Raw genomic sequence first — 16,864 nt, 5'->3', positions numbered from 1 at the left:
TCCAGGCTCGTTTGTCACGTTTGCCGTGGTGAAGGGTGGCTCAACAAGTCAAATGAAAGTTGACATTTTGAGTGATATATTCTTCTATCTGACTCACTCTCATTCCCTTTTTCCCTTTTTTTCCCCCTACTCTCTCACTACATTTCTAGATGCCTGTATGTGTAAGCGGCTCACACGTTTAGCGCGTCTTAGCTTTAAATCCGAGCAGCCGGGTAATTTGGCCCTACAGGCGTCTGCTGCTCTTAGCCTCTCAGCTGTTAGCTTCACCTGTACCTGACATGCTCCTGGGCTCACACACCTGCACATGAAGACCAAAGTAGTTGACAAGCCTAAAACATGGATAAGCATACTTAGTTAAAACAGCAGCAGCCTGAGTTTTATTCATTTTTGTCCATTATTAAAGTGAATAGTATGTTGTACAGTGTTAGAAACCATGTATGCAAAGTTTGTTTAAGATTATTTAACAACTTAACATGCTGTTTGCCAATTGGTAGCAGTCTGAAAGGTAGCGGTTTAAAGAAAAGTTAACACTTTGCGCATCATATGGTAGCTTACTACCACTGTTAACCTTGTCATTTTCTGTCAGTGTCATTTATCAAATAGGGATGCACAATGACTATGGAATAATATCAGTATCAGCAGATATTTGCTCAAAACATTGATGTTGGCATTGGACAGATATATGAATTAGACCGATACGATTAATTGATAATTGATGACATAGTTATCATACCTTTTGGATAACGCTGGCTACTTTGCTAAAATATCTGTATTTTATTCATTTTGATGTATTTTTAACCAAAGTGTAGCCACATTTTGGTTGGATAGTTTGGACCCTGGGGCCAAATAGGGGTGAGAAAGCAAATGTCAACAGGAAGCCAAAGCCAAATCCCAGACATTTTAGGCAATTCTGAAATTTCCAGCTGGATCTGTATTTTATGGCCCAAGAAACAACATGTCCTGGAAAAAGAGAGGTATATTCACATAGAGTATGTAGATGGGGCACAACTGGGACTTTGTCTGCCAATGGAACGACTGTTTGAGTTCATGTACCAGTTTATTCCAGTAACATATTCCGGTTAATGTTCACACTTGGCAACAATTCCAGTACATACAGTAATCACATCCTTTCACGGTTGTTTTCCTTGTTTTCGGCCCCTGTGGTGTGTGTGTGTGTGTGTGAGAGAGAGAGAGAGAGAGAGTGAGTTAGTGGTAGCTGCTAAGAGTGTGGGTGTGAGGGTGAAAGGGCCACCATGCACACTTTGTGTACGAGTGGGCGTTCAAATCTGGCATCTTTTCAAGACAACAACTCCCTGTTTGTGTGTGAGAGAGAGAGAGAGACAAAACATTACGCAGAATACAAGTAGGCCAATGCTTACTCTTACTCATGAAAACCAGGGAATTGTTATGTGTGTTGTGGCCTTTTTTTGTTACATGTTTTGAGGATAAAAACTTTTTACAAGCATGTCAGTCTAGGCCTGTTGACATAATTACTGCTCTCTCTCTCTCTCTCTCTCCCCCCCCCTCTCTCTCTCTCTCTCTCTCTCTATATATATATATATATATATATATATATATATATATATATATATATATAGTGTGAGTGACAGACAGACACACACATATATATATATATATATATATATATATATATATATATATATATATATATATATGTCTGTCACTCACACTATATATCGTCCCTCTCTATCTCTCTTTTTCTGTTTTCCCTTTTTTCTTTGTCCTGTCTCTTTTTGGTTCTGTTTCCCTCTGTTTGTGTCTTGTTCATTTTCTTTCTCTCTTGTCCTTCTTTCTCTCTTTTTGTTTCTTTCTCTGTCCATGCCCCTCTCTCGTTCTGTTCTTTCTCTTTGTTTGTTTGTTTTTTTCTTCTCTTTTCATTTTTCATTTTCTTTCTTTTATTCTCTCCCTCTCTGTAGCTTTCTGCCTCTTTGTTCTCTCTCTCTCTCTCTCTCTCTCTCTCTCTCTCTCTCTCTCTCTCTCTCTCTCTCTCTCTCTGGCAGGGTGAGACAGTAGGGCTTTGTGCGAGTGAAGTTGGTACTCGTGACTCAGATGGAGATGATTGGGCTCCTGTCTGAGTTCTACATTGTCAGCCAATCAGAGGGAGAGAATGTATGCGAACTTTAGGAGACAGAGACAGAAGAGCTGAAAGGAGGACAGTGAAAGAGGCCAGGGAAAGATCTAGCAACTTCTTTATAGAGAGAGGGAGAGAAAAAGAAGTGAAAGCTGGAGAGAAGGTAACGGTGGTACGTGAAGCCTAGAGGAGGGGGAATGTGGCCGATGGAGGTGTTCATATAAGGTGAAAACTGTGTTTTTGTTAAAATAACAGTATGTAAATAAGTTTCAAAGTGTAACGTTCACTCCCCGGTCCATATGTGGAAATTATGAATTTATCATGAGTGTGATGTCACAAGCATGTGACCACCCTTTCTGCCTATAGTGGTTTAGCTCTGCCCTTAGAACTGCTTTTGGTTATATAAACTCAGAGTAACGTTATAAATGGACTTGGGTTGGGGGTAGAGCTCAGCAGACTACAGACCCGTAACGCACGCAGCAGCAGTAGTAAAACCCACACACGTATCCCTTTCATGCTGCATCACGTCTTCTGGCCCACAGTCGTGTGGCCCAACCGCTGCCCTCATAAATGACAGTGTGCAGAGAGAATCCTGCGTGTGTGGTGTTGACAGCATGACTTATTACACCTGTCCAGTCTTCGTAGGTAACTTAATCTGTTTTCTTCTCGTCGTCGGGCATGTTTTGCTGTTATAAGCGTATATTCTGTCCATTAGCAAAAGGGGGTGCCATCAGTGTATTAATATACGACTGGGTGCGTATCCTGTTTCAGCGATGACGGAGCGCCAAATAGTGGAGCACTGTGTTATGTTACGGGAATGAAACCCCACTATTTTCAGCAGATGTGGCTGAAGTGGCTGAAGGGGTAGTCCTGATAGAATTCCTAAAGTCACAGCATATTAGGAATATCTCGTTATATCATGGTATCAGATGATATTTAAGTTTACATTAGTTCTATGCTACTCTATATGCTAATACACTGCTACATAACATTGACATAACCATGCTATAAACATGTCATAAGAGATCTTGTTCAGTAATACAACAGTGCCGTGTTACCAGTAATTGTCATGGTAGATGTTATAGTCTTTGATGTTATGACAGCTTATGTCACATGCTGCCTTTTGCTGTGTACTCTAGTCAGCCATAATAACTCTAAACACTATGAAATGTAATGAGGGGTAATGGTAACATGACAGCATTATAGCGCTGGACAGTCAGTCACCACAACTCACGATAACATATGATCTCTTCCACAACATGTTTATGGTATTGTAATGGAACTTTGTATTTGTATTACAACATTGTAAAGGTTAACCAGGCAGAAAGCACATCTATAAAAAAAGATACTTACAATTTATTTAGTTTTTACATATTTTAAACTGTTTTTAAACTGTCCAGTACATAACATACATACATGTCAGAGCAATAAGCTATGAGAAGCTGGTGGCTACAGTGATTTTACCACCACATTGTTAGGCATGTTTTTGTAAATCAGTGACAAAAAGCGTTATCGTAAAATACACCAGCGTTAAAGAAATATTGAAATTCACAATCAACAATTCACACCAAACAATGTTTGGTTACACATGATTGCCAAGCAACATGATGGTTTTTACAGTTGAAATGATAGCTGACTTTTTATTACCTTGTTAGTTTGTGTTCCTGGTCATTTTTAGCACAATTTATCATGTCATATAATTTAAAAGACAAAATTCTTGTTTTCCCTTAGTTTTCTATTAAAATGTACAAACTTCTACCTGCCTCTAAAACGTCCTCTGAGTTTTGATTACATCGCCGTGTACCAGCAGGCAGGAAAAATACCAAAATCATGTGTCACCTCCTCCTTATGTCATTGACAGAAGATGCTCAGCTAGCTCAGAGACCCTCCCTCCACTTAGAAATACATGCATTATGATTTGCAGTTAACATTGATTTGTATTCAGTTGATGTTTTTGAGGCAGTATATGTGCGTGAATATTTTACAAACGACTTCATGTGGCTCAGCCAATCAGATTCCTGATTCCTAACTACTGATTTTATAAGTAGTGATCAATGCAGCTAAAACTAAAAATCGATACCACATGATTTATCACTCAGTACTACCTGCACTGATGTCCTGAGGTGCTCACTATCTCCTCATGCATACACACACATTTGCTCACTCACACACACACAGACTGACTGGCTCAGTGAAATGTTCATTTTTAGGGTCATGGTCCTCAAATTTAATTTCAAGCCCTGAAGCTTCTGTTTTCAGCTTCGTCTCCGTTCGCCTTTCCTTTTGTTCGCTCAGATCAGCTCCACCTGCTGCTTTAGCCTCACTAACCTGCCTGTTAACCCTCTAGAGTGCTTACGCTGGAACCTGTGGAGACTTGATTGATATAATCCAATAAGGAATGTACTGTTAGCTTCTTACACGACAGATTTGCGCACACAGGAGAGACTATTAAAATGATTGAAAAGTGACGACTCCCTTTCAATATTGACATTTCTCTGGCTGTTGTTTCTTAAATAGTGTATTTTTGTGTGAATTTAAAAAATAACAAAACACTGCAGGCCCTACTCGTGGTTTTCCATAGCTTTTTGTCTGTTCAAACATATTGGCAAATCTTAAAAAAGAGTTAAGGAATTTCATAAATGTCTTCAGGTGTTGTGATTTAAGCCATATCACCCACCTTTCCTATACACCCTTTGCCACAAAGGTCCTGTATTTACCAGAGAAAGCCTTGTATCAGTTGCAGAATGCTTTTTGGTGCTGTGTAGGACCATTTTTAAAAGGCTTGTTTTGGAATTCATCATGGATGTGGTGTCACAACCATCAGCACATTTACACACAACGTAACACAGGCTGGCCAATCAGAACAGAGGTTTCTTTACATATATCAGTCTTGAAGGTATGATAACAAAAGCAGCCTGTTTAACTGTAAGGGATATAAAGAGATCATATATAACAAATTTAAATTTGGTACATAAATACATACTGACAGTGTGAATTGCCTTTTGGGGTGTGGCGATGGAACTTATTTTTGCATGGTTTTTCATAGCATGTTGTCCATTTAAATATGTTAGCAAAAAAAATTGTAAACGTCTTTAGGTATTTTTGTCATATTGCCTACTTTTATTATACACTGCTAGTGAAAGGGTTCTACTAAAAAAGGGTACAAATAAAAAGGTTCTTTGACTTGTAACAATAGCAGAGCCCTTTTTTAGATCGTTTTTTTTTTAAAGATTCTTTTAAGAACTATTAACAACATCCTTTCCAACCAAGACAAGAACCATATAACTATGAAAAGAACCAGTCAGGTAGTTCTTTGTCACAGTTCAATATATGACCATTGCCTTCACTAACCACTTAAAGAATCACTTACTGAATCTTTTCTTTGTGTGCCGAGCGTGTTTACATTGGTGAATAATACAGCACTTAAAGTAAAGGTGCTTGTGCTGTAAAATGACTGAACGTTGAAAGTTGCTGTGTGTTTGTGTGTGTGTGTGTGTACACTGAGTGAAGTTGAGCTGTGGATGGCAGGTATATAAGTTTACCCGGTCAGCTGGTTGGTGTGTGTGTGTGTGTGTGTGTGTGTGTGTGTGTGTGTGTGTGTGTGTGTGTGTGTGTGTGTAACCTGATAGGATCTGTAACTGGGGCACACTCCTCCTGCATGCCTCGTTCTCCATCTGCAAACCTAATGTCACCCCTGTACTTAACATGTATGTGTGTTTATTATCATTTGGCTAGAAAAGTTTAATAAAAAAACTGTACACAGGATTGAGAAGGGCTAATTAGTTAATGAGTGATTAATATTTATCTCGAGTAATATATCACTGCTGTCGGAAGAAATCCTCGTAACTCCATTTTTGTCGTTTTTCAGTTTTTAACATAATTTGAAAATGCCTGTTGTCCTTTACATTGTGTGTAAATTTCATGATGAATGACGAAAAGAAACGGCCTAAAACGATTTGGAAAAATGTCTGGTTCCGTTGACTTACATTAAAAGAAAAATAGGTTTTTTCCTTTTCCTGTAAAGTTATCATTTTGGAGATACGAGGTTTTCTTCGGACAACAGCGATATTTATCATACATTTCAAACAGCTGATGTTAAACTAAAGTGCTTTTTTTACACAGTTAAGGTTATAAAACTAATTAAATTAAGTCATTAAAAAGATATCAGAACATGTGAAACCAAAAAGGCTAAAAATTCAGACAATATTACAGTGCCGCAGTGCACTGTTACACTGTTACTGTAATGTTTTTATTATTTAAGATGGTGAGTTTCTATTGTTGCATTTTTTTGTTTTATGAAATTTGGCACTTCAGTCATGTCAGTAAAGCATGTGTTAAATGATATTGTCCAATATTGTTAATCAGGATTTTTTGTGGTGACAAAAGTTGGAATATTGAACAGGCTTTAGTTGTGTATCTGTGTTCTCTAGGATGGGAGTGAGCAGTGTGGAACTGAACTGATCACCATGTTTGTTTATTTCTCGCTGTGTCAGTGTCAGTTGGAGTAAAAGGATAGTCTCACTGTTGAGGATTGTGATATGTTAGTTTGGTGTGTTAAAGTAGCAGAATTAATTCTCCTCAGCTGAGCACAGAAACAGCATTAGACTGTGTGTTAGCATAGCTTGGTGTCTTACTCTGTTACAGTGTGTGTGTGTGTGTGTGTGTGTGTGGTGTGTGTGTGTGTGTGTGCTAAGGGCAGACTGGATTAGGTGTGATTATGAGGGCTCAGAGTAGAGAGAGCTTCTCTGACCAGCTGTTCCCTCCCTTCCTCTTAAATCCACACAAATGCCACAAAGCTGAACTGAGTTATAAACGCTTTTAATTGACCTATCAATGCTCTGCCCACAAATGGGTTCTTTTGTAGCAACTGTTGCTGAGTTTGACAAACCTTTCAGAGTGTTTGGCAAAAAATCCATTTAAGATGATTAAAAAAAATGTTAAATTATGGATAATTTTTCTGCAAATTTTACACATTTTTTCTGCACAATTTCTATGTATTTTAAGGAACTTCACAGTCTGTTTTCCATGTCAGATCATATTTATTTGGACAGGTCGGGTGTAGGCTTTTTTATTTTTGGGTGATTTCAGATACAGGTAACATGGTCGCAAATTCATTGTCGTTTCCAACCTGCCTGGTTTTGATTTACTACAACATTTGAAACTGGAGACTCAACATTATGTACCGAATTGAAACCCCAGCCTCAACTCATTAGGATGAATGGGACTTTTGTCAGAGTTCTGTGAAGCTTGTTCAAACTTGCAGCATTTCAAAGGAACGTGTTTGTGGGTGGAGCATGAACAGGGCAATTCATTTAACTGGTTCTACAAGTTCTAACTACCATTTGTCTCTTAAAGAGCCTTCACACCGATCTTGTTTGGTGAGGACCGTTTGAAGTTTTCCTTTAGTTCAGTCCAATTCAGCAGGTGTGAACACTCCACTCGTACTTGGGTGTGCACTAAAAAAATGAACCATGGTCCAGCAAAAGTCACAGGTTTCGTGATGTCAACATCAGAGTAGGTCTGCATGATAAATCATGTTGTTATTGTTATTGCGTATATGTTTCAGTGATGAACAACTTGTTAAGAGCTGCAGTGACAGAACAGGTCAAATTACCCTGAACATGTAGCGCGAGAGAGACGTCATTACATTGCCAGCAAATGCTCTTCTTAATGAATGGACAAAAATTCCCAAAAAACTCCAAAAAACAAAATCTTGTAGAAAGCTTCCCAGAAGAGTGGAAGCTGTTATAGCTGCAAAGTATGACATAATTTAAAATAAATTATATTTTGCTTCTTGCTTAAAGGAGTAGTTGGATTTTATACATCTAAAAAAAAGTCTAGACTTGTGTCTTGTTCTGTCAGAGACACACTATTTTAGTCATAATTTGTTGCTTCTCATATTGTTATCATGTTACTCAACAGCTTTATTGAGCATCGCATTTTTATGTCAACATTGTACAGCCGTACAGCAGAGCGTAATTTTCAGATTCTTCTAGCAGCACGCTGTCCATATAACCTGTTTTAACATCTGACTCTTCATAGACACACATATTGCTCCTGCAACCAGAGCTTCTGCTGCTGCAGACGTGCGCAATTTGGTGCACTTCAGCTGTTGCAGTGTGAAACCAGCCGAATCAAATGAAAATGATACAGTGCCACAAAAAACACAAACTCAGTGTGGACTTTAGCAAATGAACCAGGAGTGAAAACAGCTGTGGAATAACACTCATGAACGTATATGATCATGCAACACAAAACAGTGTGTAGAGTCCCCCTCTGAGTATGGTGAAGGGGTGTTGAATGCTGAAAACGCTCTTTTAATGTTTTAGGTTAACAGAGTTCATTCCAGTCCAGTTCTGTTGGATCGTTTGTCATAAAATTTCCCACACTGTCCGGAGCAGCTGGCTATTAAAAATGATGCTAAAAAAGGAGATACAGAGTTTAGATCTGACAATGATGATGTGATGTTTGTTTGTTTGTTTGTTTGTTTGTTTGTTTTAGATTTGCTGATTGATGCATTTCTGCACATCGCAGAGAAATTAGCTTGTACTGTTTAGTTCACCCGTGGGTGGAATACAGCGTAATAATGTTTAGCCTATTTCAGTAAAGAACTGAAAGTCCGAAGGTTGGAGTATTGACTGTTTACCTCACTGCAGTAATGCAAGATACTGAACCTTCGATACACATTGAGACTTTCTCATTTTTGACCTGTTGTTTTTGTTAGTATTTTCAAGCCACAAGTTCTTTGGCTACAGTGGTTCTTGAGTAAATGTGCTTTTTAGATGTATTAAATATATGAATGTCTGTTAAATGTAGCTCCTTCAGCATGTAGTGAATGTTGCCTAAAGTCATGCTCAGCTGAGTGTGTGGAAGTGTAAGGTGTAATATGTGAGCATTGTGTTTTTAGAGCTACATTCCTCTACCAGTCACAGATGATGACATTTTGTGAGTCATCTCTGAAACTCCAGGTAAACTTCCTGTTAAGCCCTTTCAAGCACCTTTTGGTGGTCCTTTGATCAGAGGAAGCCTAAGAAAAAAGAAAAGACAAAATGAGTATCTGGAGTGTGACGTTAGTCGGTGTGACGTATTACCTCTGTGGTGTAATGGTTATAAAATGTTAATATTAAACAATGTAATGTTTATTATTTAACCAAGAAAGAGATGAGGGGCAAGTCACATGTATTCAGAAATGGTCGCTACCATTCATTCCTACTGCAATATTCTGAACATAAATAGTCCCCTTTAAAGGATTGCGCCACCAGTTTACAGATTTTGGTGAAAAATAATCATAAAAAACCCTTAAAAGTTTTTGTTGGTTCTTGGTGGTGTCCAGTAGTCAGTGATGGTATCGTGATGGGCTGATATCACAGTGAAAAGGACTCTAATGGTTTAACAGGTGTTCTGGGACCGATTACAGAAGCATTTGATGGTTTCCTCATGGGATTTAAAGGTGTCCTACAAGAAAACTAGTGGTCTCTAATGGTAACCATTAAGCCAATTCCCATTAGAAAGCAAAACTGTCAGTTTTAATCCTAATGGTTCTAATGGTCTTTTTTTCAGCAAGGATAATATAGCCTACATTTCCCATACCCCTCCACAAGGTGTAGAACTAGCATCCAGTTTTGGGTTAAACATTATTTTGTGCAACCACAAGTAGAGAAGTAGTTGAAACATATAATTTCCTTAGGTTGTTGAATAATTATGAATCAGTATTTTAACATTCAGCAACACATTTTGGCATAAAATTGTTATTTAACTATTAGCTTCATAGGCATTATTACAGTCATTATTTACTAACTATATAGCTAGCTTGATAGCAAACTAACATACGAGCTGTGTTCTTCGATCTGAGAAAAGTGAAAAACAATGATATGTGGAAACTCAACACAGCCCACAGCATTCAAATGAGTGTGGAGCAGTAAAATAGTCAGGCAAATTAGACATTTACATACATTATGTTCTTTATCTGCTTCGAAAAATGGAGATGATGGAACAAATGTTGGAGAATACTGCTCTATGTTCTTTTGCACAATATGTTAATTTAAGAGCACTCATTGCAGTGAGTCAAATCCATCCATTCATCCATGCATATATACATCCATGCATTAATATTTTCGAAGAAAAACATTGGAATATTCTTTTTAAGGAAGCAGAATAAAAATTGCATAACAATTCTTCAAAATCACAAAGAAGCCAAGCAAGGGGGGAATTTAAATAGTCTTTGAAGTGATTATATAGCCTACATTTCCCAGCTTACGTAAGCGCTTAAGATGCTAGGCCTGATGTAATCTGCAGCTGGCAGAGTGGGAGGGGGCAGGAGCCGGTCGCATTCCAATCACTCACTTTACAGTATGGCTGTGGACCCAGAATGGAGCTTGATTAGAGAGACTCAATGTAGTAGACGCTATGGGGTGGACATTTTTCTTAAAATTGTAACCTTGTCATGCAAGAGTAATGTTTTGAGGTCAGGTACTGATGTTGGATGGTTCTGCAACACAGATGTCACTCCAACTTATCCCAAAGGTACTTTTGTTCCACAGAACACAGTTCCATTCCTCCCCAGCCCAGTCCTAGGGGGCGTTATACCCCTACGTTTGGCATTGGACATGATGAATTCACTGCTTAGGTGGGGTATCAGGACATTTTTGGACATATAGTATGTCTTGTATTATTTTGTTGAGCCACTATGGCTTTCAGCATATTCTACAGTGGCTTCAGTTGGATGATGCTGATGCAGCTTTACCCTCTCACCTTATTATAAAAGACAGAACTGGCCTCAGGACAGTTTGAGTATTAGAGCGCAACTGTTAAAAGAGTGTGAAGCCAGCCATTGCCTATGGAGAGTAATTGAGCAGACGCTGCTGGTGATGAGTTGGCTCAGAGCTTTGGATGGTCAATGTGTCTCCATATATTACAGACATTAAAAAGGAAAAGTGATGACCGTCTTCTTATAGAATGTTTAATGAGGGACTGTAAATGTGTGAGGGACTGCATGTGTTCAGCCAGGTGTACCGCTGTATTACTGCACTATGAAATGAGCAGTCCAGATGCAGTAGGATGCCATTCAAATATAATTAAGAAATTTTCAGAAACTGGATAATGGTTTTTTTAGTGGTTAATGGCTAAATGGTTTAGGTCAGAGGTCCCCAACCTTTTGCAACTCATGCCTGATGCAAATGACCACAAAAGGTTCCGCAACCCACCAGAAGATTTTACCAAGCTCATAATTTTCTGACTCATCTAATGAGTTAGCTGATGTTTGACAGCTAGCAAGTGTTGGATGTCAGGCTGCAAATGGAGTTCTGGCTCTATTCGACAGGGTTAGATACATATTCACTATGATCAAGTCTCCAAGTGGTGATGTAAGTTGTTGGGTTTCAAAGCTTCATTTGAAAAGACCTCTGAGTAAACAGCACAGAGCTGTAGTTACTTGTTTTTTATTCCCGCGCATGTGAAGCTCAGTGGTTGCTACTCATGTTACAGTCATATTTTCTTTCTTTCATTTATGCTTGGTTTTCTCGGTTTTCTTAGTCTGAGATATGATTGCCGCTTCACTTGTAGATGGCCCAGCGTTTGGTTAAACATCTATATTGTCGCGATTCTTTGTGGTTAAGAAAAAAGAAAACTAATGGCCAGTGACCCAATAAACGGTCTGCTGGTGGATTGCGGCCCACTTGTTGTAAACCACTGGCGTAGGTTATACCAACTCTTTGCTGCTCATACCTGCTATAGCAGAGTCTGTACGTTTGTTTCTAGTTAGCAAGCTCTCTAGATAGATGGCTAGCTTGTTAGTTGGCTAGCTTTCTAGAGAACTACCTGGCAGGCTAGCCAGATAAAAACAAAGTCCTTAAAGGAAAATCTGTCTACTCAGTGGCAGACTTGGCAACCCTTCAAGCAGTTATTTCCCCTTAGACAAGACAAGACTTAGGAATGACCTGTAACCCAAAAACTGAAAACAACACTTTCAAAAGCAACTTTAAAATCAGCGGTAAAATCTGTCAAAGACTGCATACATGTTTTGCTGCGTTTGGCTAAAACAACAAAAAAATAAGTCAGTTGTTTTTGCTACTGTGTCTGAGATGAGACTTTCCGTAATACAGCCGCCATTTTGCCTGTTATGAGCTTTGCCATTCATATATCAACCATTGATCCTCTTTTATAATGTCATAGATAGATAGATAGATAGATAGATAGATAGAAAGATAAGCCGAAGACACTGAACAGTAATATTAAAACTGAAGTAACATAACACTACAAAATATAAATAAAAATTAGTTCAAATAAAATGAATGGTTAAATTATCTAGTGAGAAAATCAATAATAACCATTCTTCTCTCTGTGTCTGTTTCTCTTTTTCTCTACAGTGTGCGGGGGAGGAGAACTGGGTGGACAGCAGGACTGTGTATATTGGTCATAAAGTGCCGCCGCCAGGCACTGAGGCCTACATCCCTCAGAGATACCCTGACAACAGGATAGTCTCCTCTAAGGTGTGAAGCTCCAGCATAATCCTCAAAAACAGAACCACAACACTGTCTCTACTACTACACGCTATAAAAGCCGCCCTGACATCTCAAAACAAAACGACTGTTACAAAAAAGTCACCTGTTTGGTTTTACTGATACCAAACTAAAGTGTCTTTTTCTTTCAACGTAGAAGAATTTTTTTCTTCTGTAAAGAAATGTGGTCCAACTGGGCAGTTGCCCACATCGGTATTTTAAGCAGTATCAGGAATCTGTAAAGAATATTATACAGTCAGCTAAAATCAACAGTCATTAGATTCCTGTAATGTCACCTGTATTGAAAGGTGAACTTGAGTGGAGTTCTCATGATCATTGATGTGCACAAACTCATTTAATGTGTTTTTGTAATGTTTCTGTGTTTGTTTCTCTTTTTACAGTACACTTTTTGGAACTTTATACCGAAGAATTTGTTTGAGCAGTTTAGAAGAATCGCAAATTTCTACTTCCTTATCATCTTTCTTGTTCAGGTAAGTAATAACGACATCACTTTATACTCTATAATGTGTTTTATGGGCCAGAATTTGGAAAAGTGTACTGGAAAATCTCTCTCTCTCTCTCTCTCTCTCTCTCTCTCTCTCTCTCTCTGTTTCTCTCTCTCTCTCTCTTTATTTCTTTGTCTCCCTTTTTCTTTCTATCTTTCTCCTCTCCTTTTTCTTTGTCTCTCTTTCTCTCTCTCTCTCTCTCTCTCTCTCTCTCTCTCTCTCTCTGCAGTTGATTATTGACACTCCCACCAGTCCCATCACCAGTGGTTTGCCGCTTTTTTTTGTCATCACTGTGACAGCCATCAAACAGGTGAGGTGGTAGAAAAGCTCTTTGTTTTTTCTCTTTCTTTCTTTAACTCTCTTGCTCTTCTTTATTCTCTCAATGATGCAGCAAAACTGATTGCATATTAAATATTAAATGAAATCATGGAAGTTCTTTTTATTTGATTGTTGCAAAAGGTTGCAATTAAAGGGTTTCGCTGTCCGCCACTCTGCAATCAAGCGCTTCTGAATATAAACAGCATCTAATCAGTGCAATAATAAGGAACAGGACCTTTGATTGTTTGCCCTGTAGTGCGTGGCACATTACAACTGCATATTAAATCACCTCACCCTACCAAGTTATTTGTCCATTTCTGTAGATGACAGTGTATCATAGAGTGTGAAAAACACATAAGTAAATGTGTTTGAGAGACAGACAGTTTGCCACACATACACTTGCTCACTTGCTGACAGTGTGGTGAAGGACACGTCCTCTGACTATATCACTTTTTCCTACATCTCTGTAGATCGGTGTTAATGGATTTAACACCACTGAACTCTCAAATGTGCATTCATCTTTGTAATGAGCAGCTTATAAACTGCTATAACATCCCTCTATATGTAGTTGTGGATGGACTGCTCTTGCTGAGTCTGATCCTGAAGCTCTTGCAGTCCATGCTCCAATAATTAACCCTCTTTGTCCTCAGAATTAGTGACATTATCATTTATTTTTCAATAGAAATTTTGTCTACTGTTATTTACTTTTTTAGTAACATTTAAAAACATCTAGTAAGTCAGAAGTTGATTAGTAGCTTCACTGGATGAGTTTGGATAGGCCGATGAGCAAAACGCAGGCATATCCACCATCCAGTCATCAACAGAGGCAGGTAAAAATGAAAAATCAGAAGAATTAACGAGGCACACTTGGAAACATGGATAAAAAAAATTACATGAAAACTGCCAAGAACAAAACCAGAGACAAAATAACACAACAAGCATTAGGTTTTAGGGACAATGGGGGGCGGAACCATTTGTTTTGTCTTAATTTCCTAAAAAACCTTTCTAAACTGCACCTAAAAGAACCAGCTCAAAGAATAACACGTCACTAATTGTAGAACGTTAATTGCTTAATTGTATCTTGCAGAGCAAATATTTGGAAGCAACTGCACTTGTTATGTTTCTCCATCTATTTTGTCAGGTTTTTTTTTTATTTGTCACTTGTCTGTTGCTTCAAACATACCTTAGCTAATCAACTACATTTGGAGTAATGGAAAAAATGTGTGAAATTGATTTCTCAGCAAACTATCGCTTTAATCTCTTACATCCTTCACTGCAAACCTCATGACTATACTTCATGTGTCTTTCTCTCCTTCTGTCTTCTTCTCTCTCTCTCTCTCTCTCTCTCTCTCTCTCTCTCTCTCTCTCAGGGCTATGAGGACTGGCTCAGGCACAAGGCGGACAATGCCATCAACCAGTGTCCAGTTCATGTGGTCCAGCACGGTAAAGTGGTGCGGAAGCAGAGCCGCAAGCTGCAGGTGCGTGTCACCTTAATGACACATTCCCACACGCCACATTTTCAGAACATGAATAATGCAAGCAGCCAAATGTCATTCACCTCCATTGACCTGAATGTCAGCCATTATATAGCAGAAAGACACGTTGAGAAATGCCAGGCGAATTCACTCTAAGTACTCTCTGAAGGACACTGACCTTTGGTGGACACAATGCCTCGATACATGCACATTTATATTACAGTCAGTATATTGTGTGCTGGTGCTTTGTGTGAGCCAATTGCACTTTGCTTACTTCCTGATATTGCAGGCTTATTATTTAACTTCGTAAAACAATTCCGTTGTTAATCTAAAAGTCCCAAGAACATAGTATAAAATATTAAACATTTTGTATGAGATTAAAATAGTTATGATTTATTAGTTAGGTAAAACTGAGTTATTTGAAACTTCCAGCAAAGTTTGAATGGAAAAAACAGATGGAAATATAATAAACTGTCTAACTGTACCCTGTTTTAAAACTGCTAATCAGACCTGTCTGAGAACTGTGTGTAATATAACTTCAGCCTTGTGACTGATGAAGGTAATGCTTACACGAGTGTTAACCAAGACAAGGACTGCCCAGTTTACCACAAAAGGGGAGAGATATGGTGAAATATATTGTTCATTTATTGGTGACTGGAATGTTATTGACAGAACATAGTTTGTGATTGTATATTATTGCCTACAAGGGCAAGACTAACCTAATTAGAAAGAAAACATGGATTTAGGTTCTTTGGGCTTATTATTCAGTAACTATTAGAATATATTTGGTATCTGCTTTGTAGTTATTCGAGTGAAGAATTGAATTACAGAGATTAAAAGAGTACTGCAGCGCTTTTCAACCTAATCTCTGTCCACTGTATCTGTAGCTTATGGTCAGTTACCACAGATAATTACTCAGATTTCCAGTAATTACTGAGAAAAGAACAGAAACCCCATCGATTCAACAAACGTTCAGAAGAAGACAGTGAGCATTTTTTCCTGCACCTGAAATTAAGATGAAAATGCTGGCGTTTTGCCTTAGAAGTAGAGAGTTATTACTTTTATTTTGTTATACTATTCACATGTAAGTACTTAATTATATATTTAAATGTATACTGAGTTACGGAATAAGTTTACATCAGATTTACATTCCAAGGCAAAAGGTTTGAGTCCTCTCTTCCAACTTTTTCTGGTTGTTTTGATGCCAAACCATCATAAAAACAGGGCAGAAATGTTTTTCTTTCTGCAAAAGAAGATTCAAATCTTAAAGGTTCATATCCTGCGTTTGTCTTGTATTATGACGTTTCTGTGGTTTTATGTACCTGAAACAGTCATAATGCATTTTTGTGTGACCGTTTTCAGCCTTTATTCATCCCTTAGAATTACACTGGCTGTTTTTTTTTACTGTGCCTTCAAGACTGATATGTAAATGACTTCTGTTCTGATTGGCTACCTTATATTGCACCTCACTCAAATAGCAGTCTAGACCGAAACATTTCTTATAACATCAATGTGAATGGGTGGGGCTAAGCTGCTCTAGCCTAATATATGTAATTATTTACATATAGTTCTTTTCTACAAAGAAATATGGTACGTGAGTGAGTGGAGAAATCATGAAATATAAATGTTTATGCTTTTTTATGGCCAGGAATAAGTGCAACTTCTAATAGCTAACTGGTTTATAGAATAGAAGTTATTTTTCTACCCCATAATGCAATTCAGCTAACCCTATTGTCCTAGTTAGTGTCTGGCAGCAGTGGGTTGGCATGACGACAAGCAGAATGGCAGAGCGTCCCCACGTTACCCACGATGCACTTGGAATCCGTGATTATCTGGCTGCAGAGGCGTCGCTAGGACACTTGCTTTTTCCCACGTCCAGCAAATATCAGTGAAGGCAGCCCGCGTTTTACTTTAGACATGTGACAGATCAGCTTTGTTTCTGAAGCAGCTCAGATTTCAGTCCTCTTTTATTGTGGA

The 16,864-nt window shown here is 38.3% G+C and overlaps 1 protein-coding gene across 1 annotated transcript in view; it reads left to right on the top strand.

Moving 5' to 3' along the window:
* atp11a (ATPase phospholipid transporting 11A) overlaps window positions 1-16,864 on the top strand; it is a 101,183-nt gene that overhangs the window by 33,374 nt on the left and 50,945 nt on the right. Inside the window, 4 exon segments of the mRNA XM_036563381.1 lie at window positions 12,457-12,579; window positions 12,990-13,079; window positions 13,324-13,404; window positions 14,783-14,890. Of these exon segments, the coding sequence (XP_036419274.1) occupies window positions 12,457-12,579; window positions 12,990-13,079; window positions 13,324-13,404; window positions 14,783-14,890 (402 nt within the window).

This window comes from Colossoma macropomum, unplaced genomic scaffold (assembly GCF_904425465.1).
Source record: "Colossoma macropomum unplaced genomic scaffold, Colossoma_macropomum, whole genome shotgun sequence".
Lineage (NCBI taxonomy): Eukaryota > Metazoa > Chordata > Actinopteri > Characiformes > Serrasalmidae > Colossoma > Colossoma macropomum.
This window is presented reverse-complemented; position numbering and strand designations above follow the sequence as displayed.